The 24,217-nt window shown below is 52.8% G+C and overlaps 11 protein-coding genes across 11 annotated transcripts; 5 read left to right on the forward strand and 6 right to left on the reverse strand.

Annotated features, from left to right (window-relative positions):
* Positions 1-813: 813 nt before the first annotated feature.
* HETIRDRAFT_157891 (uncharacterized protein) lies at positions 814-2,648 on the reverse strand (the record flags this gene model as incomplete). The annotated part of the gene is made up of 6 exons (XM_009552086.1): positions 814-948; positions 1,004-1,275; positions 1,336-1,666; positions 1,690-1,794; positions 1,860-2,096; positions 2,637-2,648. The coding sequence occupies 6 exons, from the start codon at positions 2,646-2,648 to the stop codon at positions 814-816; spliced, it is 1,092 nt and encodes a 363-aa protein (XP_009550381.1).
* A 433-nt stretch (positions 2,649-3,081) lies between these two features.
* Positions 3,082-4,842, forward strand: HETIRDRAFT_325266 (uncharacterized protein; the record flags this gene model as incomplete). The annotated part of the gene is made up of 5 exons (XM_009552087.1): positions 3,082-3,239; positions 3,322-3,499; positions 3,554-3,955; positions 4,008-4,030; positions 4,080-4,842. 5 exons carry the CDS (start codon positions 3,082-3,084, stop codon positions 4,840-4,842), a joined length of 1,524 nt encoding a protein of 507 aa, XP_009550382.1.
* Positions 4,843-6,063: 1,221 nt separating this feature from the next.
* HETIRDRAFT_223686 (uncharacterized protein) lies at positions 6,064-6,516 on the forward strand (the record flags this gene model as incomplete). Its single annotated transcript, XM_009552088.2, has 3 exons — positions 6,064-6,231; positions 6,291-6,380; positions 6,433-6,516. 3 exons carry the CDS (start codon positions 6,064-6,066, stop codon positions 6,514-6,516), a joined length of 342 nt encoding a protein of 113 aa, XP_009550383.1.
* A 519-nt stretch (positions 6,517-7,035) lies between these two features.
* HETIRDRAFT_325418 (uncharacterized protein) lies at positions 7,036-7,616 on the forward strand (the record flags this gene model as incomplete). The annotated part of the gene is made up of 2 exons (XM_009552089.1): positions 7,036-7,272; positions 7,335-7,616. The coding sequence occupies 2 exons, from the start codon at positions 7,036-7,038 to the stop codon at positions 7,614-7,616; spliced, it is 519 nt and encodes a 172-aa protein (XP_009550384.1).
* Positions 7,617-7,975: 359 nt separating this feature from the next.
* HETIRDRAFT_222799 (uncharacterized protein) lies at positions 7,976-8,446 on the reverse strand (the record flags this gene model as incomplete). Its single annotated transcript, XM_009552090.1, has 2 exons — positions 7,976-8,140; positions 8,198-8,446. Coding segments are annotated over 2 exons (414 nt in total), but the record flags the coding sequence as incomplete, so codon positions are not given.
* Positions 8,447-8,838: 392 nt separating this feature from the next.
* On the reverse strand, positions 8,839-9,451 carry HETIRDRAFT_388485 (uncharacterized protein; the record flags this gene model as incomplete). Its single annotated transcript, XM_009552091.1, has 4 exons — positions 9,234-9,451; positions 9,078-9,167; positions 8,925-9,023; positions 8,839-8,874 (listed from the first exon to the last, which is right to left on the reverse strand). Coding segments are annotated over exons 1-4 (393 nt in total), but the record flags the coding sequence as incomplete, so codon positions are not given.
* A 1,796-nt stretch (positions 9,452-11,247) lies between these two features.
* Positions 11,248-14,657, forward strand: HETIRDRAFT_157893 (cysteine protease C54; the record flags this gene model as incomplete). The annotated part of the gene is made up of 5 exons (XM_009552092.1): positions 11,248-12,442; positions 12,501-12,690; positions 12,741-12,957; positions 13,011-13,649; positions 13,707-14,657. 5 exons carry the CDS (start codon positions 11,248-11,250, stop codon positions 14,412-14,414), a joined length of 2,949 nt encoding a protein of 982 aa, XP_009550387.1. The 3' UTR covers positions 14,415-14,657.
* Positions 14,658-14,904: 247 nt separating this feature from the next.
* HETIRDRAFT_165593 (uncharacterized protein) lies at positions 14,905-16,713 on the reverse strand (the record flags this gene model as incomplete). Its single annotated transcript, XM_009552093.1, has 1 exon — positions 14,905-16,713. One exon carries the CDS (start codon positions 16,711-16,713, stop codon positions 14,905-14,907), a length of 1,809 nt encoding a protein of 602 aa, XP_009550388.1.
* A 1,616-nt stretch (positions 16,714-18,329) lies between these two features.
* On the reverse strand, positions 18,330-20,571 carry HETIRDRAFT_479585 (uncharacterized protein; the record flags this gene model as incomplete). The annotated part of the gene is made up of 9 exons (XM_009552094.1): positions 20,359-20,571; positions 19,930-20,277; positions 19,315-19,448; positions 19,192-19,258; positions 19,083-19,141; positions 18,901-19,023; positions 18,696-18,826; positions 18,549-18,625; positions 18,330-18,473 (listed from the first exon to the last, which is right to left on the reverse strand). Coding segments are annotated over exons 1-9 (1,191 nt in total), but the record flags the coding sequence as incomplete, so codon positions are not given.
* A 965-nt stretch (positions 20,572-21,536) lies between these two features.
* On the reverse strand, positions 21,537-22,414 carry HETIRDRAFT_241658 (uncharacterized protein; the record flags this gene model as incomplete). The annotated part of the gene is made up of 4 exons (XM_009552095.1): positions 21,537-21,805; positions 21,844-21,960; positions 22,090-22,180; positions 22,238-22,414. Coding segments are annotated over 4 exons (654 nt in total), but the record flags the coding sequence as incomplete, so codon positions are not given.
* A 290-nt stretch (positions 22,415-22,704) lies between these two features.
* Positions 22,705-23,889, forward strand: HETIRDRAFT_109020 (uncharacterized protein; the record flags this gene model as incomplete). The annotated part of the gene is made up of 5 exons (XM_009552096.1): positions 22,705-22,797; positions 22,900-23,106; positions 23,159-23,301; positions 23,364-23,475; positions 23,536-23,889. 5 exons carry the CDS (start codon positions 22,705-22,707, stop codon positions 23,887-23,889), a joined length of 909 nt encoding a protein of 302 aa, XP_009550391.1.
* Between the last annotated feature and the right edge of the window lie 328 nt (positions 23,890-24,217).

Raw genomic sequence — 24,217 nt, forward strand, 5'->3', positions numbered from 1 at the left:
GTCTATTCGTTATAAGGGACTTCCTGAGTCCGATTAGTAAGTATTCGGTGCCAGTGGTGACGAGTCCAGATCACAAGAGAACATCCTGCCGATTTCGAGCCCGTAAAGCCGTGAGCGTGAAAACGTCTCGTGAATCAAAGAAGTCGGCCTGACCAAGACTTGGTGGAGCTTGGAGGCTTCTCCGAGTACCTCTGGTTCCTTTTCGGCCTTCCTTACTCATCGCGTGGTTCAGTCACCCCAATGCCCGACGGTTATCGCGATCTAAGCATTGAAATGACTTGGATAAGTCATCACATCAGGTCGGTGCTGACGTGCATTCACAGTCAAGTTGTGAGGTTTGAATTGATCAATTAAAGAAAGGTTGAGCCCGCGGATTACAAGTGGAAGAAGCGTTACGCATCGGGCGTCGCTGAACCTAGTATCACATACTTTATCACATACGTCCCTGCCGCCTTCGGATATTCACGTATTTTTTTCTGTAGTCGAAATAATGGTAGTCGTAGGTGAGCTGATACAGTGTGTCCGTAAGTCAGACAGAGTGTCGTAGGAGGCAGTCTTGAGTACTTTACCGAGGCCATTCCCGCCAAGGCCGAGCATTCGGGCCGGGAGTGATTCATCTTCACCATGGGTAGCACGGCGCTTCTCTCGCACGTCCAGTTGAAGACAAAGGCATTGTGTTGTTGTGTATTGACGTATCTCGTCATCATAGAGATACAAACTCTGAATGCCAGCGTTCGCCCATGATCTATTCGTCTAGACCTTTGAGAGTATTCAGTCAGCAGCGAAAACCAGTATGTTCTGCGATGTATTAGACTACACTACGGTGCCCTTCGTCTCATTGGCAAAGAGCCAATCTATGTAACCTTCGGGTACCGTGTGGGCGTAGGAGGTGTTACGGTCATACATCGCAAGAGAAATATCTTCCTTCAGCCTCAAAACAAGGTCAGGCTGTGACATTCGTGGTCAGCATATACGTGTAGACGAGGATGATTGGGAGACCCACATTGGATATGAAGTACCGTCCAAAGACGACGAGCGTGTTGTCCGTCTCCGCCGCCTTCAGGGCATCCTCCTTATACCCCCCAGCGGTCAGATAGACTTTGGATCCCCAAAGCTTCCGGAAGACCTCGTTAGTCTGCCCTTGTTTGATTTCTATATCTACAGCACCATAGATACGAGGCTCGACCAGATGAATGTAACCGAAATCAGGGTATCGATCACGGATGGTTTCGATCATGTATGAGAATGTGGGGATGGGATCCTTCATGCCCATATCTAGATTATGTCGCAAGGAGCACAAACATCGCCTTCCGATGCCCAAAGCGAATGACTGACCTTGGAACTCGCTCCATGGGCTGAAGCGAATGCCAACAGCCTTCTCGCCCACAGCTTTCGTGACAGCGTCAATGACTTCCAATCCAAATCTGGCCCGGTTCTCGATGGAACCACCATATTCATCTGTGCGATTGTTTGAGACGTCTTGGAGGAATTGATCGGGTAAGTATCCGTTGGCATTGTGAATTTCTACCCCATCGAATCCCGCCTTGTGGACCGCGTTCGAGGCTGCGGTTGCGTAAAATTGGACGTATTCCTTGATCTCATCCACGGTTGATGAGTGAGGCGCAAGGTCTTGACCTTCTATTTTGACATTCCCCAACGAGACAAGCTGGATATTCCCAGATGAGACACACTTGAAGGGTCCTCAAGCACAAGCTGAGCAGGATCCGCTGCACGCCCGAGGGCCCAAAGCTGCAGGTAGATAAAGGAGCCTTTAGCATGTACAACGCCCGTAACCTGATCGTCCAGCACACGAAAAAAACAATGAGCCACTGTACGCCAACATCAATGCACCATCGTACCTTTCTCCACGCCGCGACTTGTTCATCAGACCAAATTCCAGGGACATCGGCGTATCCTCCAGCCTGGGGCGCGATGAAAGCCGCTTCTGAGATGATCAGCGTGCTTGGGACGCTCGCGCGTTGGGCATAATATTTGACAGTTAGATCAGTGGGAACATGTTGCACATTCGCGCGGAAACGTGTCATGGGGGCCATGACTATGCGGTGTTGGAGTTTGGCATTTCCAACCGTCAAGGGCTGGAAAAGCTGGGGGGAAGGGCTCGACATGGGCACAAAGTGAAGCTGATGGCGATGTAAGATGCAGAAGATTTGTGCAGGTCGCTAGATAGCCTGTCGATTATATAGGAATATTGGAGCCCTATGAATAAAGATCTTTGATGTGAGGCGATTAGCGACGATTCTAGATAGGAGAGAGCATGCCGCCGACTCAGTGCCATGAAGATCAACATAGTCAGCCGGACCACCAATTGTCGAGTTCTTCTCCGAAGTCTGCTGTCGATCTGACGTACTCATGGCAAGGGTCTCACCAACGTATCGCATTGTATGCAGTAAGATGATCTTGGCTCGGTTATCACACCTTGTTGATGCTGATCGCTGAGCGCTAATCGGCTAATCGCTGCGCGCCAATCGTTGAGTCCTGAATCCTGACGTGAATTCGCGGCGGCATCGTGAAGCGACTCCTATATATCAATGAGAAGGCGTGAGCAGGCATTTCACGATCTCTGATTTCATAATAAGAAGTGCGCACCTAGTCTCGTGGCATGGCTTGACCCAAGCGCTAAAAATCATGGAGTCCTTGTGAATGCGCACTGCAATCGGCGGGTGGATGGCCGGTACACACCGTGCTGCGAGCTAGAAGTTACCAAACGAGAGTATGGATACCCCAACATATGTCCGTCTGCTGCGAAATTGCCAGCATTGCGTTCAAAAGTTCGTGTTGAAGAAGATGCCAGCAGAGAAGCCAGTCACATATAGGCTGTTCTTGCCGATCGTCAAGAATGTTGTCTTCGCGACTTCGCCGGGGCAAGGCTACTTGGGCGACGGCAAATCAGATGCTATGGGATGTCTGCAAGCTGGTACAGTTTCGCAAATCGCACTCAGAACAACTATGATGGAGGAGAGACTTCACTGGTAAGGATATGTCGCCAAGGCGGGGTACTCGGGCCGATGAAGCCTTGACCCCAGACCCGGCAGCTGCCGAAGGGCATTACCCCGCACTTCAATGCTGCTCCTCCGTTCATCGCGTCGTCTTCTCGGTCGTCCAGCCTTTCGTTCTCACTTTCACTCCTCTCAAACATTCTGGGCTACGCGTAAAGTCCTTCAGAAGTTCAAGCTCGCCGACATTGGAGAGGGAATCACAGAATGCGAGGTCATAAAGTGGTCAGTTCATGGTCCGGCCGTGATCCGCTCAGCCCATACCTACCAGCATCCATGAATTTACACCGTGAATATTCATCTGCAGGAGTGTAATACCATCAGGAAACATCAGTGCCTTTGATCCTCTCTGCGAGGTACAGAGTGATAAAGCTAGTGTTGAAATAACTAGCCCTTTCGACGGAACGGTGAAGGAGATCCTAGTTCAAGAGGGAGAGGTGGCGAAAGTCGGCGAAGATCTTTGCATCATAGAAGTTGATGAAGAAGTGTCAGACGAAGAAATGCCGTTATCAGAACCGGCACGCCCTCCCCCTCACCAGGTTCAGGAAACTACCGACTCTGCTGATCATGCGTCCTCGAGTGATGGCGTGTCATCACCAGCACAAATACAGGGCGACGCTTTTCGACCTTCTGAGCTGCGCAGACCTCATCCGCTTGATCCGAACCACGCAGAGCAAGTGTTTGTGAAGAACACGAAGGATGTTCTCGCTTTACCTGCGGTACGGCATTTCGCACGTCTGAGTGGCGTCGACTTGTCTCTACTTGCTCCCGGGAGTGGAAAGAACGGGAGGATCGAGAAGTCGGATGTTGAGGGATACCTTTCTCGTGGAAAGCAGGCAGCGGGCATACAGACGAGAGCTCGTGGAGCGGTCTCTTTGGAGGAAGACGTCGTCGTCGAACTTGGGAGGACAAGATATGGCATGTGGAAGGCTATGACGAAGGTCAGTTCATCTACCATTTCAGTTTCATCTGGCAGCTCACTCGAATCTTCAGAGTCTAGAGATTCCTCATTTCGGGTAAGTATGATTCGGCTCGTGTCCCGGCTCATCGCTGATTCTTTCGTAGCTATTCAACTTATCTAGATTTGACGGCCTTGCACAACATCCTGCCTATCTTAAATGCTCACATACCAGAGCACTTTTTACCGGCTCCTTCTGTCCCTCCCCCATTAGCCTCAGTTTCTCCTGCATCGCTGTATCCTCCGCCTTGTCCACCGCCTGTACCAGACACAGGAAGGTACACGAAATTAACCTACCTGCCCATCCTCCTGAAGACTCTTTCCAAGGCGATGGTAGAATGGCCGCTCTTGCGATCCTCCATCACACCAACAGCATCTTCTATTCCGCCCAATACCAAGCCCACAATCACCATTCGCCCCCATGCCGACATTAGCATCGCTCTTTCTACCCCCACAGGCCTATACACACCCACGCTCCAGCGCGTCGACACGTACTCGATATACGCGCTCGCATCGTCGCTCAAGCACCTCTCCCACCTCGGAAGACAGGTCCCGAGCGGCCTTACTCTCGCCGAGCTTCCCAAGCGCGGTGGGACGCTGACTGTATCGAATGTCGGTGCGATCGGTGCGGGCGAGGTCGCCGCGCCCGTGCTTGTGCCAGGCGGCGGGGTAGCGATTGTAGCTCTCGGGCGCGCGCGCTGGGAATGGGACGTCAATCGTGGAGACGGGAAGGGTGAGCGACGGCTCAAGGTTGGTGTTAGCTGGAGCGCGGATCACCGTGTTGTAGAGGGCGCAGAGCTGGCGGCATTTGTCGAACGCTGGAGAGCCTACGTTGAGCAACCTGAGCGGATGATAGCAGAGGGTGTGTGAAATCTTGTTATGTGATCGCTCTGCAGCCAACGCTGTGTACTTTATACTGAATCAATTCATCATTCCCTGGAATTGATCTTGAATGTCAGTGAAGAAGAATTTGCCACAGACCATTCCTCCTCATATTCTCACTCCCGAAGTTTTTTTGACTTAGTTCCAGTGTCGTCATACACCGACTTGTGCTTCAGAGCTTCATGAATTGCCTCCAGATGTATTTCGGATTGTGGAGGTTATTGAGCGTCCGGCAAATGCCGCATCACTTGATCTCAGCGGCACTGCCTTTCCGTACTATGATTGGTCGAGGCCCGTCCTGTGCTGCACGACCACTGCATGCGCACTCAAAATTGATAAGTCCAAGAAATGCATGCCTCACGTCCCCGGGATCAGAAGACATACGTGCAAGTCAAGAGCTGTCGCTACTATCGTTGCACCAGAGTTGCAAAAGAAAAAAGATTTCTTCATAGCATCGTGGATTATACTTTTTTTCGTTCAAAAATTTTATTGCACATGTGGAAACATCTCAAAATACGTCCTGTCATGTTTTCGTATTTTTGAGGCCATGGACAGAATTGTTGTAAAATGTTTGAGAGGGAGAGTCCGAAAACGAGCAAAGCTTGAGAGTTGCAAATCTTTCCGACGATCGAGTCACATTCAAATTTGAACTTTGGTTGCGGGGCGACTTGCGAAACGGCGTTTCAAAAAGATGACCAAACATCATGCGGCCCGAGGCTCCTTGTCACTCTGCCTGCTGTCAAAAAAGACTTGGTGAAGAGCATTGAAGTCTTCAAATTAAACTCGAATGCTCCATATATTTTCAGTGGTACCTGATTATCTTCACAATTTAATCTTTTCACGATTGAACTCAAGGATCTGAGGGATCTTGAGCATCTTTGAGAGAACTCTGTCCTAAAAACCATTATCCATTGCTTCCTCACTGCTGCACCCAGTTTCTGTTCTTAAAAAGACTAGCATACTTTAAGAGTACTTAAATAGACAAATGTGGATTTTCTCGAAAGGCGCCGTCAAAAAATGCTGCGAGGAGCTCGATTTTGAACCTCCCATCCCGTTTGCAACTCCGGTGCAACGATAGTACAAGTTGCTCATAGGATAAGCTTGCCGATTCGGGTCCTGCCGACAAGCGCTTGCAAGCGGCGCCCTTAATTTGGCCCAATCGCTCCAATTTCTCTTACCCTCAACTCGGTTCATCCTCTCTCTTTCACCATGGACATGGAAGATATTGACAAGGTCATAAAAGTGAGGAGAAAAGCGGCCCGGATGGAGAAGGAGCTCGCCGCGCTGCAGGCTCAGCTGCGCGATATCCCCACGTGGACGCGGCTTTCCTCCACGGATCCAGATCTTTCGCAGATCAAACTCGAGTGGGATCCCTCCGTGCGTCATTCATTAGCTGTGAGAGGAGTTGCTTTCCGATTCAAGAGCGACTATTGAAGGTGCAACAACGCAAATCTCAAGAGGACGAAGCACGTCGCCACCACCACCGTGCTGTTCCAGAAACGATCGACCTCAAGGCTGTGGAAGAGGTATCTGGTATCTCTCTGTATAAGCTTCGAAATCTTGTTAAACTATTTGTAGCCCGCCGCAGAGACGGAAACCTCAAAGTATAAGACAAAATATCAGGCCTTGAAGCAAGCCTATAAAGAACTCAAAACGGTATGAAGTGTGCTCTCCTAGAATAACTGCCCCGGTATTGAAGAACATAGACTACTCGAGACCTACGCACTCGATTGGAAGAAGCAGAAGCTAAAAACGCGTTGGATATAGAGACTGCCGCTACAGAAAAAGTGATCTCATCTCGTCTGTGCTCGAACAATGCGGCTGACGACGCTCTCGCCAGACATACGTGAATTCTGCGACAATGACAAACGTGTTTGATCCTAAATCATGGACGCTGTCTGTCACCCAATGGTTTCAGACGTCCCACGCAAACATCTTGCGGCGTCCTAAATTGCATTCTATCAACCCATTTCTAAATAGCAAAACATTCCATAAACCTCCGGTTTGTCGCATTCTAAACTCGACATTTAATCTCTGATGCTGAATATCACATCAAATCATACACAAGGCCTGGAAAGCGCTTGCGTATGTGACCGAGGTGTCGTTCGCATCGCAGAGAGCTGTTGCTGACACTCCTTTCTCAGCTCCACAGATGGCTTCTTCCAACTTTCCCAATCAGAGATGTTTTTCCACACATCCGACATCAATCACGGTCTGGTAGTACTGCCGGTATATCGATTCTTTCCAGAAGGGGTCGACCAAAAAAACAAAAAGACTCAATGGCAGTTGAATCCTATGGCTCCAGCAAGAGGCCAAGTACGGGATGTATTCCTTCGCCGCGATCAAGTATCCTGGATATATCTTGGAGAGTATCAATGTGTTTTCAGCGATGTGGTGGATTTGAATAGTGTACCTTTCGTGAGTCAACTATCTAGTCATGCGATGTACTGGATGTGGGTTTGATTGTCCTCATTTTCAAGGTGAAACGTAACCACGTCGTCCAAAACACCATCATGCAGAAGGATCTGGCCACCCGTGTCTCGGAAAACATGATAAAGAGCATGTACACTTCCAGCATACTCAAAGTCCAGTGCTTCGGCCTCCAATGCGTTGGGTTCAATGAGGAACTGGATCGGCAGTTGCACGACCAAAGTGGAAAGAGCGGCTCTGCGGCTCCTCAATCATCGCCAAAGGCAGCAGGGAAGAAGCGCAAATCGGGAGCTGAGCATAAGGGCCCGAAGCCGAAAAAGAAAAAAAGGTGACTTAAGACGCTGAAGAGTGGCATCGCAGTTTATTTAGTTAGACGTTGAGCTTCATGATCTTGAATTCTGACAGCATGGGACTATTGTTCTCCAATATTTCTGACATTGAATAAAAATCTCAAACACCTTCTGCAATCACCCGTACATGCTGAGCTGACATTTGTCAAAATCAGAATGTGCATGAAATTTGTGGGATACACGACAGCGAAGTGGCAGTCATTCGAATGAATGGGGTAGAAACCCAAGTCCTGGAATTTAATATTTACTCTCCATTTCAACCGTCTACTCCCAAACCTCTACCCGGAGTGCTTGCGCTTGTGGCCTTTCTGAGTGTTCAACGCATCCGGCTCGCGGAAAGCATTTTTGTCGTGCAACGCTTGGTCCAGTTGCTCACTAAACCCAACACATTCGAGGCCAAAACATTGGACTTTGAGGACCCCGCCGGAGATCATGGCTTCGATCACATTCTCTACGACAGGGGGCACCAAGTTTCTGTGCATGACAGTAGTTCGGATAACAGGGTGCTGTCTCGCCTGAGAAGAGATCAACCTATGGATGCATAGAAGAGCAAGTAATCTCACTGAGTGGTGAAGGTCTTTGACAGCCTCAAAATCCACAACTTCGTCAATGGTGCATTTGTATGCACCGAGATATACCCAAGTGAAATCTTCCCGTCGAAGGAATAGATCACGCACTTCGCCTGTGCTGAGAAAAGGATTGCCTGACTCCCAGCGGCATTTATCTGTCCCCATTGTGTGCCCTTCTGGAAAGAAACGATGGGTCGGCAGTATAACTAGACCGCGATTGACATCTGAGTCTCCGAAGATAATCTGCGGCCTAGTGAAGTGGAGAATCCCGGCTGTGGATCTAACGCACAGTTAATATCTGGTCGCGCAGAGCAATGATGACGGGAGTCACCCATATCGTTCTAGAGCCTTCTATATATGATTCAGAAATCAAGCATCATTAAAAACAGGCAACACTTACTTGTGGGGTTGTGAACTTGGCATCCCTGAGCACTGGCTGCATTGAGGCTAAAGCAGGTCGATTATTAGGATGCTTATGAGGAGTCTGCAGCCACTCTGTAATCCGGGTCGAGATCTCTGCATTAACAGGGCTCTATTATCGAGAAGGTCAATAAACATATACTGTCTGCAAATATTAATATAATAACCTGTTTCACAGACGAAGCTGCCTTGATTGCAGCATCCCTTTCTGCTTCAGCTTCTTCGAGCCGGGTACAAAGAGTCTTCACGATCTGATTCTTTGAGTACCAGAGAGGGAAAGCGAAGGCTAAAGACATCATACCTGCTTGAGTTCCTTATGGGACTGTTTTAAGGCTCTGTATTTTTGTCGATATTTTGACGCCGATCCCTCCTTGGTATCTCCCGGAGCATTGGACTCTTCCTGCGGAAATGTGGAATGAGATTTCAAGAAATTTTATGGAGAGATGGTACACACTGCTTCTGGAGTCTCAATGAGGTCAATCGTTTCTGGAACGGTTGGCTGTTGCCGCCGTGCTTCGTCCTCTTCAGCCCTGCGTTGTTGTACCTGAGGTGGTTCCGCCAAATATCAACCCGGAATTCTAACTATTCGTATGGCTCATGCATAACACACCTCAGGATCCCACTCAATCTTGATTTTCGAAAGATATGGATCGGTTGAGGAAAGTCTGGTCCACGTTGGGATGTCCTTCAGCTGAGCTTGCAGCGCGGCAAGCTCCTTCTCCATCCGCGACACCTGGCCCTTCATACTGATGACCTTGTTGATGGCCTCCATATCCATGATTAAAGCATAATATCAGGAATAGACAGAGTAGTGCGTGAGTACAGAACGGGCATCTCCAATCTAATTTCAGGTTGAACGTGCTGGCATTTCGAAGCGGATGCCGGCAAGACCCGGACACAAGCAGAGCGAGGCGAGCCTCCACTATGAGCAGCTTGAAGCAACTCTTGACTTGCACACCCGTATGTGAGCGCCGGGGCTCTGAAACCTGCAATTCATAAACGTATCGATTTTGAGTGTAGATGCAGCGGTTGTTTAGCGCAGCCTCCTCAACCAAACTCAAGCGGCGCTCGGCAATCGCCGAGCTGCCCAATCCCAGCGACAAAGAGTCCTGCACGATCAGAAAATCTCCATCCGCGAATATTGTGAATTACATCGCAATGACAGACAGCAGTCTAAGCGTATTGGTTACAAATACAGACTAGATATGTTGATGTGGCGGATTGCACTCAATTATTTACGAGTCGGAGTGCGAAGCTCAGCGAACTTTTCCGTAACTGAGTCTTTTGTAATCATCAGCGCTTCGGCCACCTACCCATGTCTCCGCAAAGCTATATCTTTACAGAATCATCTGCCATGATCCGAAGTATGGAATATAAGTAACACATAGGTCAGAAAAGCCGTCGTTGGAGTATAATGCTCGCGAACGAAGTTATGGCCGTGTCCGGACTCTGCTGGCCGCCGGTGGGCAGAAGTAGGTCTTCTGACCCCCATGCTCGTCATGCGCGTTTGCAGCGACCCAAACTCGGCTGGCTACTCTGCCGTCTTCGTCCTAGAGACACCAGAACCCGATGGAGGTCAGGATCGGGAGCGTCAAACGAAAGCAAGGAGGGGAAAGGGGTCAGGGGAGGTCTGTGGGGCGAATGATATTAGCTGGGGAGGACAATGGTCACGAGCGTATTGGCTGAACCAGAGTTCTTGAGAAGAAATCCGCGGGCTTCGACCATGTTGTGTGATGCAAGCTCTCCCTGGTGGACATTGACCCGAAGAGAGCTTAAAGGAGACACTCGACGCACCGTCCGAAGACGTTGTGTAAGCTGTAAAGTATGGGGGGCAACGGTGCAGGTCGAGTGAGATTATGTAGAGACAACAACTCGATGCACATATGAATGAGGCAGTCATATCTGGCACTGTCGGGGACTTGGCCTGATTGCGATGACGCATGCTGGAATCGACATTTGGAGCTCAAGACTTCAAAAGGAGAGCGTACGTTAGAGTTGATAGATTTTTTCGCACAGGTATGGCTGATGCACGTAAGTCCAATCTTCGTATTCATTTGGAGAGATACAATGAAGATATCTTGCGTGTTTGATTGCGTCGCGTCAGATCTTCGGTAAGGACTCATTGAGACCCCACGGGTTTCTTGCCGAGTGAGACAAGGCTGTAATCGTGGGGTTGTGTGAGAGCTGGCGGGAATCGAAGCTGGCAGTGTTAAAATGTGTAGCTCTTCGTTCGATCCATCCAGCGCCTGGACACAGAGTTTGGCTGCCGAATGTATGTACGCGTTTACATATTGCAGTGGGCTTCACCAGAACGCCTACAAAACGGTTGTTACCAAAAAAGAGAGGCAGCGTCCAGAAGGGCCGGTGACCTTCTCTGCAGGAATTGCCATGTCTCGAGACAAATTGAAAGGAGCGGCAGATGAGACGGAGAGGAGTGCTGCGAAGATTGAGATGGCTGGAGGGAAGTGAAGGCCGAGGAAGAGATAACAGCGGGAAGAATGGTGGCATAAGCCGATGATGATAGATCAGCAGCCCAGCCACCGCCGCAAGCGCAACGACGACCACGACCACGACGACGCCCACAACATCGAGCCCGCTATCGTTGTTGCCGCCTTGCTCACATCATGTCTGGAAAGTCCCGCCATGCTGCTTCAACATCATCTCCTTCCCATACGCCCAAGCTGCCGAAATTTCTTCAATCGAAGCAGACTCGGGACCGTTCCAAATCCATGATTGATCCTTCCAGTGGTAGCAGCATCGCCAGCTCATCTTCATCTAGCTCGCACATTTTGTCGGACTCGCAGACGACGGCCTCATCAAGTACGCGTAAGAACAATGGTTATCGCTCCCCGACACGGAGAGGAAGCAAGCTAATGGGAGCCCAGGAGTCGAGGGCAGATCAGGAAGCGACACCGGACGCAGACATGTCGGAGGGCGCAAGCATCGTCGAAGATAGCATGGACGAGCCTCCTGTAATCATCGAACCGATCTCTCCTCGCATTCGCACACGGTCGGAGCGACCATTGAGCTCTGCGTCCGAAAATCACGTTTCTTTTTATCAGCCGTCTCACTCCTCCACTCGTCTATCTGATCTTCCCACTCGTTTGTCAGGCTGGTTCCAACACGCCTTTAATTCTTCTTCCACCGACCTTGCCCTGCCATCGCTCCTTTCGAATTCCCATCTTTCCACCACCACCACCACCACCTCACCCAAAGGCAAGGCTTCTGCTCTGCTAACCGCCGCGAAGCATGGCCGAGGACATCTCGACAAGGCTGTGCGATATCTTCTGGACAGCGACGCGACTCCCGACGACTGCCCGGAAGTGATATGGCTACTCGGCGTGCAGCATTCCGGCTACGAACCCCCCGTATCCTTGACGCCTTCCACACCACCTCCATCTGGCCGCAGGGGATCCGTCGGCTCTCGGCGTTCGCCTTCATTTCGCTCATCCACTTCTTCGACAGTGACCGGTCCAAACATCCCTGCCGACCTCTCGCGTTCTCAATCTCAGTCACCCTCGTCGAAGCATCCTGGCCATACCTGGCCTGCCGAATTTTACTCGGATTTCACGTCGCGAATATGGCTTACATACCGTTCACATTTTCAGCCTATTCGTGACTCGACGCTTTCGGCTTTGGACTACGAGCAAGCCGATCTGAACTCCGTCGGTGCCGTTGCGAGCAGTCCACAACCCAAGAGATGGAACTGGCCAGGGACGGGCGAGAAAGGATGGACAAGCGATTCCGGGTGGGGTTGTATGCTGAGGACAGGGCAGTCGCTGTTGGCGAACGCGCTCCTGCACTTACATCTGGGGAGAGGTGTGTTCTCTACTACATCTCTATCCATCATCCTATCTGAGACGGCATGTCGTCCTAGATTGGCGTAGACCACCATACGCCGTCCATACCTCGGATTATGCAACATACGTTCAATTGTTGACGTGGTTTTTCGATTCCCCATCTCCGTCTTGCCCCTTCAGCGTCCACCGGATGGCTCTCGCGGGTAAAGAGCTGGGCAAGGATGTTGGACAGTGGTTCGGACCTAGCACCGCTGCGGGTGCGATCAAGTACGTCTTCCTGTTTCATGTGACCGTGATGGCCAATTAAATGGAATCAGAACCCTTGTACACGCCTTTCCAAATGCGAGTCTCGGCGTATCTGTAGCTGTCGATAGCCAAATCTTCCAAACAGATGTATATGCAGCATCCCATCCAGAGACATCGTATCCGAAGCGGGGAAAGACATCAGCTTGGGGTGGCCGTGCCGTCCTCGTGCTTATAGGCATTCGCTTGGGCCTCGACGGTGTTAATCCGATTTATTATGATACTATCAAGGCGAGTGCATAACGAAGTCACCTGTTTGCGTACGTTTACATGCATCGACCCAGACATTATATACTTTCCCCCAGTCTATTGGCATTGCCGGCGGCCGGCCGTCCTCTTCTTACTACTTCGTCGGCTCTCAGGCCGATAACCTTTTTTATCTCGACCCTCATCATGCCCGCCCCGCTGTTTCTCTTCGTCCTCCGCCTTCGCTCCCCGAATCCGCCCAGGTCACGCCACGAGACCGCTTTGATCGACAAACCAGTCCGGATTCCGACCGAGAAAACAAGAAACAGCCTCCATCTTCGCATCATTACCGCTCTCCAACGTCGCCATCTTCTGTGCGCACTGGGTCGTCTACATTTTCTTATCATGCACCTTATTCTCCGTCACCGCTGGCATATCAGGTCTCCTCCTCCTCATCTTCCAATGCTCATGCGCGTTGGCATTCGACAAGCATCCCCAGTACACCATCCCATGGTGGATCCGAGTTCTCGTCAGGAGAACTCCGTGAGGAACCAGATTCTGGGCTGGATCCGATTCAAGCGCACTTCGTCAGCGCGTACAGCGTGGCTGATCTCAAGACGTTCCACTGCGACCGTGTCAGGAAGATGCCGATGTCTGGCTTGGATCCAAGCATGTTAATTGGATTTTTATGCAAGGATGAAAACGATTGGATAGATCTCCGGAGTAGAATTGCGGATGTCCGTACCTTTCATCAGCTTTTTGCGTTTGCGTTTTCTAATTGAGATAATGTACAGCTCTCTCGCACCCATAAGGCTATATTTTCTGTACATGACGAGCCTCCTTCGTGGCCATCAGATTCTGACGATAACATGGGCTTGGAATCGATGTCAGAGCCAGATATGGACATGGACATGCCGGAGGAGGATGGCGACTTTTTCGACGCCAGCGAGGGCCGCGCTCGACCTGGCTCAGTCTCTCCTGATGCTGACGCGATGAGCGGCAACGGCGAGGCGAAGAGTCTGCCTTCTGAAGTGGATACAGAAGAAGATCCACTCGGGCCCATAACCCCTGGACCCCACTCCCTCTCCACGTTTGAAAGGGTGCATAGCTCTGAAGCGCAGGAGAGGGACAGTGAATTTTTCGCCGACGATGCGGACGACGACGACGACGATTGGGTGGACCCGTCACTCCCCACTCCCCAACCGCGTTCGCCGGCCGAACCTCTCACTCCCGCAAGGCCACGTGTGCGAACTGATTCGTCGAACGACAAGTCGGACAACGGCAGAAAGGCCCAGCATTCTAGACGGTCGAATGCGTCAGTCATGCAATCGCCACCTCCACTCGCCCAGGACCATTTCCCATTTCCCACGAGTCAATCGGAGAGCCCAGAAGAGAGGAAACGAATACCTCAGATGAGTACTGCCCGAGCGCGTGATGGTGGGCGAACGCAGAGTGGCGGAGTACGGGGGGTGTTAACGAACAACGATGGGGATGACTTTTAGCGTCTACTGGTGGGCTTCGCCTATGTATGTCATCATTGTTTTCTGCCCTTTTTCCCGTAGGCACTTTTGTGTGGGTATCTTTGAACGGGTTCACGTCTTCTCCGTGATTTGGAACAAATTTTGTATGATGATGCCTTTTTCTATTATCCTATCACACTTCCATACTTTGTGACTTCACCGTGTACATTGCTCGATGTGCTGCAAACGGACTAGCTAGAAGTAATATACCCTTCTTTCGCCATCTGATGATCTCATACCAGAGCCTCAGGGAAGGTATTAGGGTTCGGATAGCGACGGACTCAAGAATCAGGTAAATGGGCTGTTTAGTCTGTTGTTCAACCACGCGGGATGCTCGGGAGCAGTGTATTACACGCAGAATTGATCTATGTGTCTGTGAAATATGGTGCGTTTTACTTCAGAATGGAGATTGGCATCGAGCGTTCTGAATATCGTTAGCAAGATCAACGTGTTCCTATTCGCAAACTAGACATCAATCGGTGTTTGGTTCTATCTCGACCTCGTGTATGCACCCTCCTCGTGAACGACACCATGTTCCATCAAAAGATCGAAATTCTACCCACTCGAGCGGCAAGTTTAACGTTTCGCGGGCTACCATCAGCGACAAGAGGGCAGAGGGCACGACTTTGTCGACTGGATCGATCGTATACTTCGTTAGGCTTTCTATCACGAGCCTCGTCAAAGCAGGAAAGAGAAAAGCTCCTGCCGAGGCGGCGTCTGCGCCCCCTGGCAGCGTTAAAGCCTCAATGATGGTGAGCATGTCCTGGCAATCGCGCATCGTGACGCGTTCCACACGCCTGAAAGCAGAAAGTGCAGACAGCCATTGCGGGAGCGGGGCACGGCCGCAGATGCTGAGCGTCAACGTCTGCACATCATCAAGGACGAGGTGCTCAGATAGTTTTTGGAATATCCGGAGACCATGAGACGCCACAAATTCACCACGCCCTGGCCACTGGTACCCGATCCATACAGGAAAAGCCACAGGGTCGCATGCCATCGAATCAAAATAAAACTCGAATGGTAATTTGGAAGTGCCCCTGTCGGCTTCGGACCAAGCAAAGCACTGCAAAATCTTATAGCCCGAAGGAGTCTGCTTTGGAAGGTCGATAGTGAAACTTAGGATCGAATGGAGGATGTTGTTAACGTGTTGCAAGGGAGCGATCAAATCGGTGATAGTCCTATCCAGCGCCGTCTCAGAGATGTCAGGGACTGCGAGGTCGTGAGTAACGGTGAGGTGAAGGCTTGACAATGAGGGGAAACCAAAATGGGGAAAGAGCTGGCAGAGGAGGATGGAGCTGAGCAAATGCGCCTGGAAATCCTTCAACTCTGGCAGGTTCAGTGACCATGACGGAATATGATGAGCTGAGACACCGTGATCGATATCTACATTGGCTGCATGCAGACTTTGGAGATGAGACAAGCTCGTAGCCTTTGCCTCGACATCTGAAGCGCGTATCTTGAGGCACTGTATATCTATCGAAAGGAGCTGTGGGGTTCTTTGTAACAGACGATGTAGTTGAGTCAATGATACATCGTAGACGGAGAGGTGCTGCAACGATGGCAATGACGTGGAATTGTCTTCGATCCAGCAGTGATCTCCTAGATCCAATGTACTTAGGCAGCTTGCAATGACTGTGGGTACCAAAGCGTCAGGCCTAGGGTAACCATCCGGCCTGCCTGAGATAGACAGCAATTCCAATGACGGAATGGGCCTCGTCAACTCGCGGAAGAAGGATTGGAGCGAATCCAAAAGTCCTTCAAGGTTCAGCCGCCGGATCCGGGAGATGTGGGAGATGATCGTGGGTGTTTCCATCTGATTGGGGTTCAAAACAACTAGCTCAACATTCACGAGACGAGGAAACGCTCTCTCCATGAATCTCTCTATCCACGGGCTTACGATGCCTGCCTGGATGTTGCACCATAGTTCAGAGTAGCCAAGAGCGACCTGCCGCCAGCGACTACAGACATACGTGAGCTGTATCCATGCAGGTGCAATATCCAGTACCCATGGATTACGAGTTGCCAACAGAGGCCAGCCATGGGTGCAATATAGAAATATCTTCCCTAAGACTTCGTTCGGTAGTCGATTGACGAGCAACAGGTCGTTGCGTCGCACTTTAAGCCCGGCGTTGGCGGTCATGAGGCTGAGAATGAAGGCGTCGTTTTGCAGGATCTCAGCATCGTACTCGCTTATGCTGGACAGCACGGTGGATGGATGGTCATGGTTCTGAGTGGAAGAAGTTGATGGCATGGGATAGAAGCCTGAGATTTCCGACTGCATGATTGGGCCTTATGAAGTTTCCTAAATGAGACCGACGTCAGAACCGCGTTTGAGAAGAGCACCTGGTTCGGACCTATAGCCTGAGGCCTGATATCGGATGCACCAGACGAACGTCGAGTCGTCGGACGAGGGCTTGTGTAGGCTTGTGTGAACCCGTGTAAACACGTGGACGTATCAATACGTGCGCAGAGCCTCCGGCGGCATTGCCCGAAAACTCGACATATTTGGCCCTGCTTATTCCCGCTACAACTGGATTCATACTAACAACAGGCCCAAGCTCCGGACCAAAGGGCCTAGTCGGAGCGTCGAACCCGAGATTCAGACAGCGTACGACTGGGAAGAGGGAGTGGAGAGAGAAGCGGACAACAAGCGGAGATATCGGCATGTACTGTACCGGACACGGTCGAAATATTCCCGCGCCAACATCGTTATGAATTTAGCTGTAAAAAAAACGGAAAAAATATCAAGAATGACAGAAAACAAAAATCGACCCGTCCATGACATGCCGGGACGAGGACATCGTTTCGCACGACTCGAAACAGAACACCAACTCCCTTCGCGAAGTCTAACCACATAACACGCTATGTACAAACGCAGACCACATCAAGCAGTACGCAACACTACGAACCCCACACGGGCGGGCGCTACTCGTACATAAATACGCGACGCAGAAGTCGAGAGCCAAAACGCAAAAAGCCTCACCGGCGTTAGAAATAAATAGATAAAAAGCATAACCAGATTAAGGAAGCACACAAAAAAGAGCGGCGGCGTCGCGGTGGCGAGGTTGGGAGAGGGGAGAGGGGACGAGCGGAGGGAAAGGAAACGAGCGGAGGTCGACTAACAAGTCCGGAGCGCGATGCTGTACATATAATACCATCGTCAAAATAGAAGATACGAAACCCAAGCCGGGCAGTCCGTGTCGTGCGTCGTCGTCGTCATGTCATGTCATGTGCCGTTCGAGCATCGAGACGGCAGCTGCAGCTAGTATATCACCATCGCTGACGCCATCGCCAAACGCCCGGCGACGCGCGGACTCAGGCGCGCAGGTGCATCCGCTGCCACCACGCGGTCAACAGGCCGAGGGCATCCTCCCCGGCGTGGCCGTGCGCGTGGTGGTGCCCGCCCCCGGCCTCCCCAAAATCGAACGACCCAGGCATCCGCGGGTCAGAGTCTTCCTCGTCGTCCTGGTGGTGGTTCGACGGTGTATGGGCTGCCGGGGTCCCCGTCGGCGTCTCGACCCTGATATCGGGCTGCGTTGAGCGGCGCCCAAGCAGGCTCGTGCGCGAGAGCGACTTGCGGTGCGATGCCTTGGATTTCCCGTTAAGCGGGCGCTCTTCTTTTTGCTGCTGCTGCTGCCTCTCCCCTTCCTTCCTCACCACCCGCTCCGCCTCGGTCTCGTGCGTCCCTGCGCTGTCCCCACTCGGGCCATCCGCCTCCGTGACCATCACATTCGAGTTCGCGCCCGGCCCCGTGTCAACTGGGGCTTCGGCCGCGCTCGTTCCCGCAGCCGCCGGCCCTGCCTCTCGCCAGCCTTCGTCTTCGCTGCCGCTCGCAGCAGCTGCAACCCACCCGCCGCTGCTGCCCGTGCTCTGCCGCCCGTCGCCCGCCGACTCGAGCGACTTCGTCCGCGCGCTCGTCCGCGAGAAACGGCTGAGCGCGACGGCGGAGTGGATCGCGCTCTTCCAGCGCGCACGGGGGTTGAAGTTGTTACGCAGGCCAGACAGATCATGCTCGGTCGAGGGCTCGTGCGTGGTGAGCCACTGCAGGGAATTAATTCAGACGATGAGCGAAATTCTGTTGGACCGGTAGAAAAGGAGGGGGGGAACAAAACGTACAGGGTCCAACAGCGCCTCCTCGGCCGTCGGCCGTTTCGACGGCTCGGGGTTGAGCAACGACTTGATGAACTCTTTGGCTAGAGATGATGCAGAGACGATCGGTCTCCGACGTCCGCAGCCACCACGAAAACGCGTGACGCGACTCACCTTCACTAGATACGGCTTTCCAGTACCGCTCGTGGAACTCAATCTTCGCCTCCGTCGTCTCGCGCACGAGCTGCTTCACATCGTCCGAGCGGAACGGCGAATACCCGCAGAGCAGAACGTACGTGATGATCCTGCGACATTGATACTGGTCAGAATTTAAAATGACTGCCAGAATGGGAAGATAAAGCGCAAATCGACTACACACCCAGTCGACCACATGTCTACCGCCTTGCCGTGCCCCTTGTTGTTCAACACTTCCGGCGCGACGTACCCAAAGCTGCCCGCGAGCGACGTCAGCTGCTCTTCTGACGAGTGCAGGTGTTTGGCGCTGAAGAGACGAACACCGTTATCGTCGATTCAGTGGATGGCACGGAAAAAGGGGCGTACATTCCAAAATCAGCGATCACGATGTCTGAGTGTGCATCGCGCGTGCGATACAGGATGTTCTCCGGTCTGAGGGCAGGTCAGAGCGGAAACGGGAGAATTTGCCAGGAACGACTCGCTTTAGGTCCCGATGCACGATGTCGTGCTCGTGGAGGTACCTGACTCCTGACAGGATAGAACTAGTGCCGCATTCGCTCAGTATGCCATCAAGAAATGAGATGGCAGAGGTCCGCACCGGATGACAGACACAGCATCCGACTCCGTGAACTTGCCGCGCTGTGAGATGCGCTCGAACAGCTCCCCGCCAACAGCTAGCTCGAAGGAGAGGTAATATTTGCTTCTTGATTCAAACCATTCATAAAATTTGACCTAGAACCGGGACAGAGGGTATGAGAACACGGCATATAAAGTTCATGTCCGCAATGGAAAGAAGGGAAAAGATAGAGAAAGAGTACATGGCTCCCAGGCTTGTCAGCGATCTACGCCAAGATATTCTCCACGCTCAAAGACGAAAATTCAGAGCATTCTGGGCCGAGGCAAGGGATAAACTCGGTTTGGACAGACTGCGGGTTCGAGCTTCCCACCAATGTCTCGTTGCTATGGTATTGATTTGAGATGTCGGCGAATGCCACCAGAGTAGCCATTCATAGCGAGAGTACTGCCCTGTCTGGAGTGATCCACAGTGGCTGGACATTCTAACAGTCTTCGACTAAGAGCCAAGTACCCGATACGCCGAGGTAGACCACATAGGCTCTGGCTGTCACGCAGGCGCAAAGCAAAAGCCACATCGGGCCCAAAAGAGCGGCACGAGCACTCTGCACTGCGAGACGGGCAAAGAGGAGAGACTCACAATGTTGGGATGGTCAAGCCCCTTGAGGACCTCCATCTCTCCCCAGACGCTCGCTTCGTTACCCTTGACTTTCTTCTTTGGGATAACCTTGAGCGCGACGTCACGCTTCAGAGGGGGCTCCTTTGCGTGTGGCCCGAACGTGCCACCAGACATAGATCGAGCGACGCGGATGGGGCTTGGAAAGGAGAGCGAGTGTGAGGAGCTAGAGGCGGAGGACGGGCTGAGGGGAGGGCGGGTCGATGCGGTGGTCGTGGAGGATGTGCGGGAGGGCGAGGAGGGGCGTAGGGTTGCGGCTGCACCGCGCAAGGCGACGTTGATTTGTTCGGGAGGGACGTGCCATGTCGCACGCTGATAGCATACGGATAAGCCAAGCAGACAGCGAGAAGAATGGTGGTGCACGTAGGGGCGAGGGTAGAGCGAGCTGCGTACCATGACCTTTCCAAATGTGCCCGTCCCAAGAACCTCATGAATCTCATACTGTTTCTTCTTGGAAAAGGACGGGGGTTGGGGGAGCATTTTCTCCGTTAACGAGAGCATGATGGGCACCAGCTCTGCAGGAGGTCAGACTGTAGACGTCGTCGGTGGAATAGCACGGCAGATGGGGATGGCAGAGACAGTGGGCAGGGGTGAGGAGAGAGAGAGAGGAGGGAACGCTGGCAAGATGAATGGTTTGCTGAACGGAACGAAAAGGCCTCTGCTTGCGGGTCCCGAGCCCCCGTTCCTTAATGACGTAGGATTTTCAGAACAGAGGTCCTCGAGGTCCTGATGCCAAGCCTTGCCGGATTGGGATCTCATTGCTGCAGCGCTCTGCCACGACGCTCATGGCGCCCACAAGACGCGTACTTCATTTGTGTCCTCTCGCCTCTCACAACTATAAACCATCTCCTCGCGATCAGTTTCTGTCTGCTTCTGCCTTGGAAGCCTTTGCAACTTCCCGGATATAGGAGACTTTCTTCCTCAGATCAATTTCCCCGGTCTCTTCATCGCGAGCATCCTACCATGCGACACAGAAGAGACCTCACGTACCAAACTTTGCACAGCTTCTAGGGTGCAATGCTCCCTCGTTTCGAAGGCTCGCCCTATCCTGTCCTCATAAGTATCTGTTATTTGATGGCCATTGATGAACTTTGCACTCTCTTCGGTTCCGGTGCTTGAGTTTCCAGATGCCGCCATGGGCGTACAGCCGCACCGATCCCGGGGTTCCATGCACTCTGATAGCAGATAACGAGGACTCAGCGGTGCTCAGATGACCCTGAATGTACGAGAATACAGACGCTGATATACATAGCTCGTACACGAGGCCTCCTCTCTCGCTTCCTGCACACAAATTGGCATCAGTACTCACATTTACTCAAAGCATCACAGCGCGCGGCAGCGGCTTCGCGCTGATGGCATCAGCGCGCCCCCAGCTCCATTATCCGACCCGCGTACCGCGCATACACATCCGCAGCCGCCAGTCCCAACAAAAACGCGACGAGCAACCGCGCGCCGTCTCCCTTCCTCTGCACAACGATACCTGCCATGCCCTCCTCTGCTGTCACCTTCTCTCCCTTCCCTTCCCCCTCTGTGATTCTCTTCGCCTCCTCAACGCGAACGAGTCGCGAGTCCGGCACCTTCCCGCTCCGGTGCGCGCTCTGCATGCCCGGCAACCCGTCGATGCTCTTCATGTTCGTATTCAACCAATACGCGATGAGCCCCTTCTCCGCGTGCGACGGCATCGCTTCGCCGTCGCCGTCCACCACTACCGCTGCCGCGTGCTCCTGCTCGCGCCGTTCGAGCCCCCCAGTCCAGTTCGTGAGCGTCTCCCGCTGACCCGCGAACTCGTAGTACGGCACGCCGTAGCCGCACGACTGCAGCGTTCGGGGGCGCCTCGGCTCTCAGACTCCGATCGGCGCCTGAAGCAGGACGGAAGACGCACCGAGGAGACCTTGTGCACGTCGATGACGATCGCGCTGCGCGCGCCTGGGTGGCGCTCTTCGGCCGGGAGGTAGCGCTCGAACTCGGGCGTGCCGAACTCGTGTACCGTGCCTTCTCAAAGCGGATATGCGCGCATCCCGGTTCCCGACGGCCGAAGGGCGGCGAAGGGTGCGGTCAAGTCACAACAGTGTCATTCGGCCATCAGCAGCCTAAACACGAGGATGATCTGCCGCCGAAGCGCACCTTTGCCCCAGAGCCTCACGATGCGCGGCGGGCCGTCGAACGCGTTGAACTGGACCACGATGCGGCCGTTCTCGCGCACATGCGAGATCGTCTCGATGCCTGCATAGCTGCTGATAAGCTTCTCCATCCTTCACAACAAGGAGCTCACGCGCGCACCGCTCCCTGTGATGTCCTCGTACCAGACCTGGTTCGGGTTCGCGATGTGGAACGTGCCCCGGAGGCCTTTAGGCGAGATGTTGATGTGTCCGTCTGCGCTGAGCGGGGCCGTGGCGACCCAGAACAAGTGCTGCGTCTTGATCCAATCGATGATGTTGGGAGGGATCTGTTCGTAAAATACCACCATATCGTCTGCTCGCTTGTCGCTATGTACACCGGTCCAATGTTTTGAAAGATAGTGGGGGTATTGGTGAGGAGGGAGAAGATAGACCCATTTTGGATGTGAGGAGGAGGTAATTATAGGCTCTGTGCGTGTATGTCCGCGAATATGCAGAAGGGTCACTTTGGAAAGACGCCATTGGATGGCCTGTCGTGAATCCCGATCGCCTGCCTCTGTGACGCTTCATCCCAGTCTGCAACCCCGACAACGCTACTACGGTTTCAATTTCACTTGCAAGCATGTCTTCATGGCAGCGTTTGTATAACAGTCTGGGGAGAGGCCGAAGTTGCACTTGGCGCGAGCTATACATCTGCCGCGTCTGCGTCGTCCAGGTGCGCCCCACCGCCGAATGGCACGATCCAAGGATGCTCACTTTCCTGCGTGAAGCGATCACGTTCACCTGCAGTAAAATAGCGGAATTGTTTTCCCCGTAGCTTGGCGCCTATGCATCGTGGGAACTGTCGGCGCGTCCGACCCCTGGCACGCTTCTGCTGCTTCTGGACTCTGCTGCTCCTGCTGCTCCTGCTGCACGGTATGCCCGCGCTGCTCCTGCTGCACGACATGCCCGTGCTGCTCCTGCTGCAGGTACGCTCCCTCTGCAATTGCGTAAGCCAGATGGACTTCACGATATAGAAGACCACGTACGCTCTCTCCCACCTCCCCCAAGCCTGAAGCACACTCACGCACAACAAGCCAACGATGTCCACTGACGGTCGCCGCAAGCCCTCCTCTCTTGTGCGCACGTTGTCGACCATTCGACTGCCCTTTCGCTATATGCATCGTCCGTCGTCGAGCGCTGCGGATGATGATACTCCAGGCGGACCACCTCACGTTCGGTCGGTTACCAACCATATCGTCTGTCCGCGAAGGGTTCGATCCCTTCCAAAAGCGCATCCAGCGAGCAGCACAGTGTCGGCGCTCAGCGATCGGTGATCGTGCAGCCGGTTGCGCAGGCCCCTCAGCCCCCGCCGACCGTCACTAATGACGCGCACAACCTTCATCTCGACAAGGTGCGTGAACTTTACGATGTCCCATGTGCTTTCTCGCTGGACAACCGTCCCACCACCTAGGCATTCGGTGTAGATGCGCTTCTACAGCTGCCCGGTTTTCCACACACAACACAAGATGCCAAAGACCTGCTTGCCATCGCCTGCAGCATTGTTGAGCAGCGCCGAATCAGACGCCTCGAATGTGTGGCGGCTGTCCAAAGTTTGTCTATCGAGACCAGCCTCTGGCAGAAGCAGCTGCAACGGGCGGATGAAGAGTTGCACCAGGCACAGTCCAAGATCGATGTTGTTCGCGCAGCGATTCGTAGGAGCGGGTTTCCAATCGGCTTCGCCCCGCCGCGGCAGTTCGAGGAATCCTCTGTCGATGAGATTGGGTCTAAATATAATGACGAGGAATCCATCGGCTCAGATGAGTAGCAGGGTGTCATGCATAACCAACACCGTCGTGTTCAGCATCACTTCGCCCACGTTCCTCGATCCTCCCTGTTATTCTCGCTTTCGTTTCGACCTCATTCTTTACTTTGAGCAGGCATTTCTCCGCGGTCCGCCTCTATACCTCTCGAGTCATGCGCCTCTGTTCGATGTATGCCGTCGCGACTTGCGTCACGACAGTTTATAGTTAATCTGCTCCACATAAATCTCCTGAACATATATATCGAGCCCATTTGGTATCGTTTGACGATGCGTCGAGGTATTGTGCGATGCGATAGACCCACTTTGGGCGTCACCGTCATTCGGCCATCGG

This window comes from Heterobasidion irregulare (genome assembly GCF_000320585.1).
Source record: "Heterobasidion irregulare TC 32-1 unplaced genomic scaffold scaffold_09, whole genome shotgun sequence".
Taxonomy (NCBI): Eukaryota; Fungi; Basidiomycota; class Agaricomycetes; order Russulales; family Bondarzewiaceae; genus Heterobasidion; species Heterobasidion irregulare.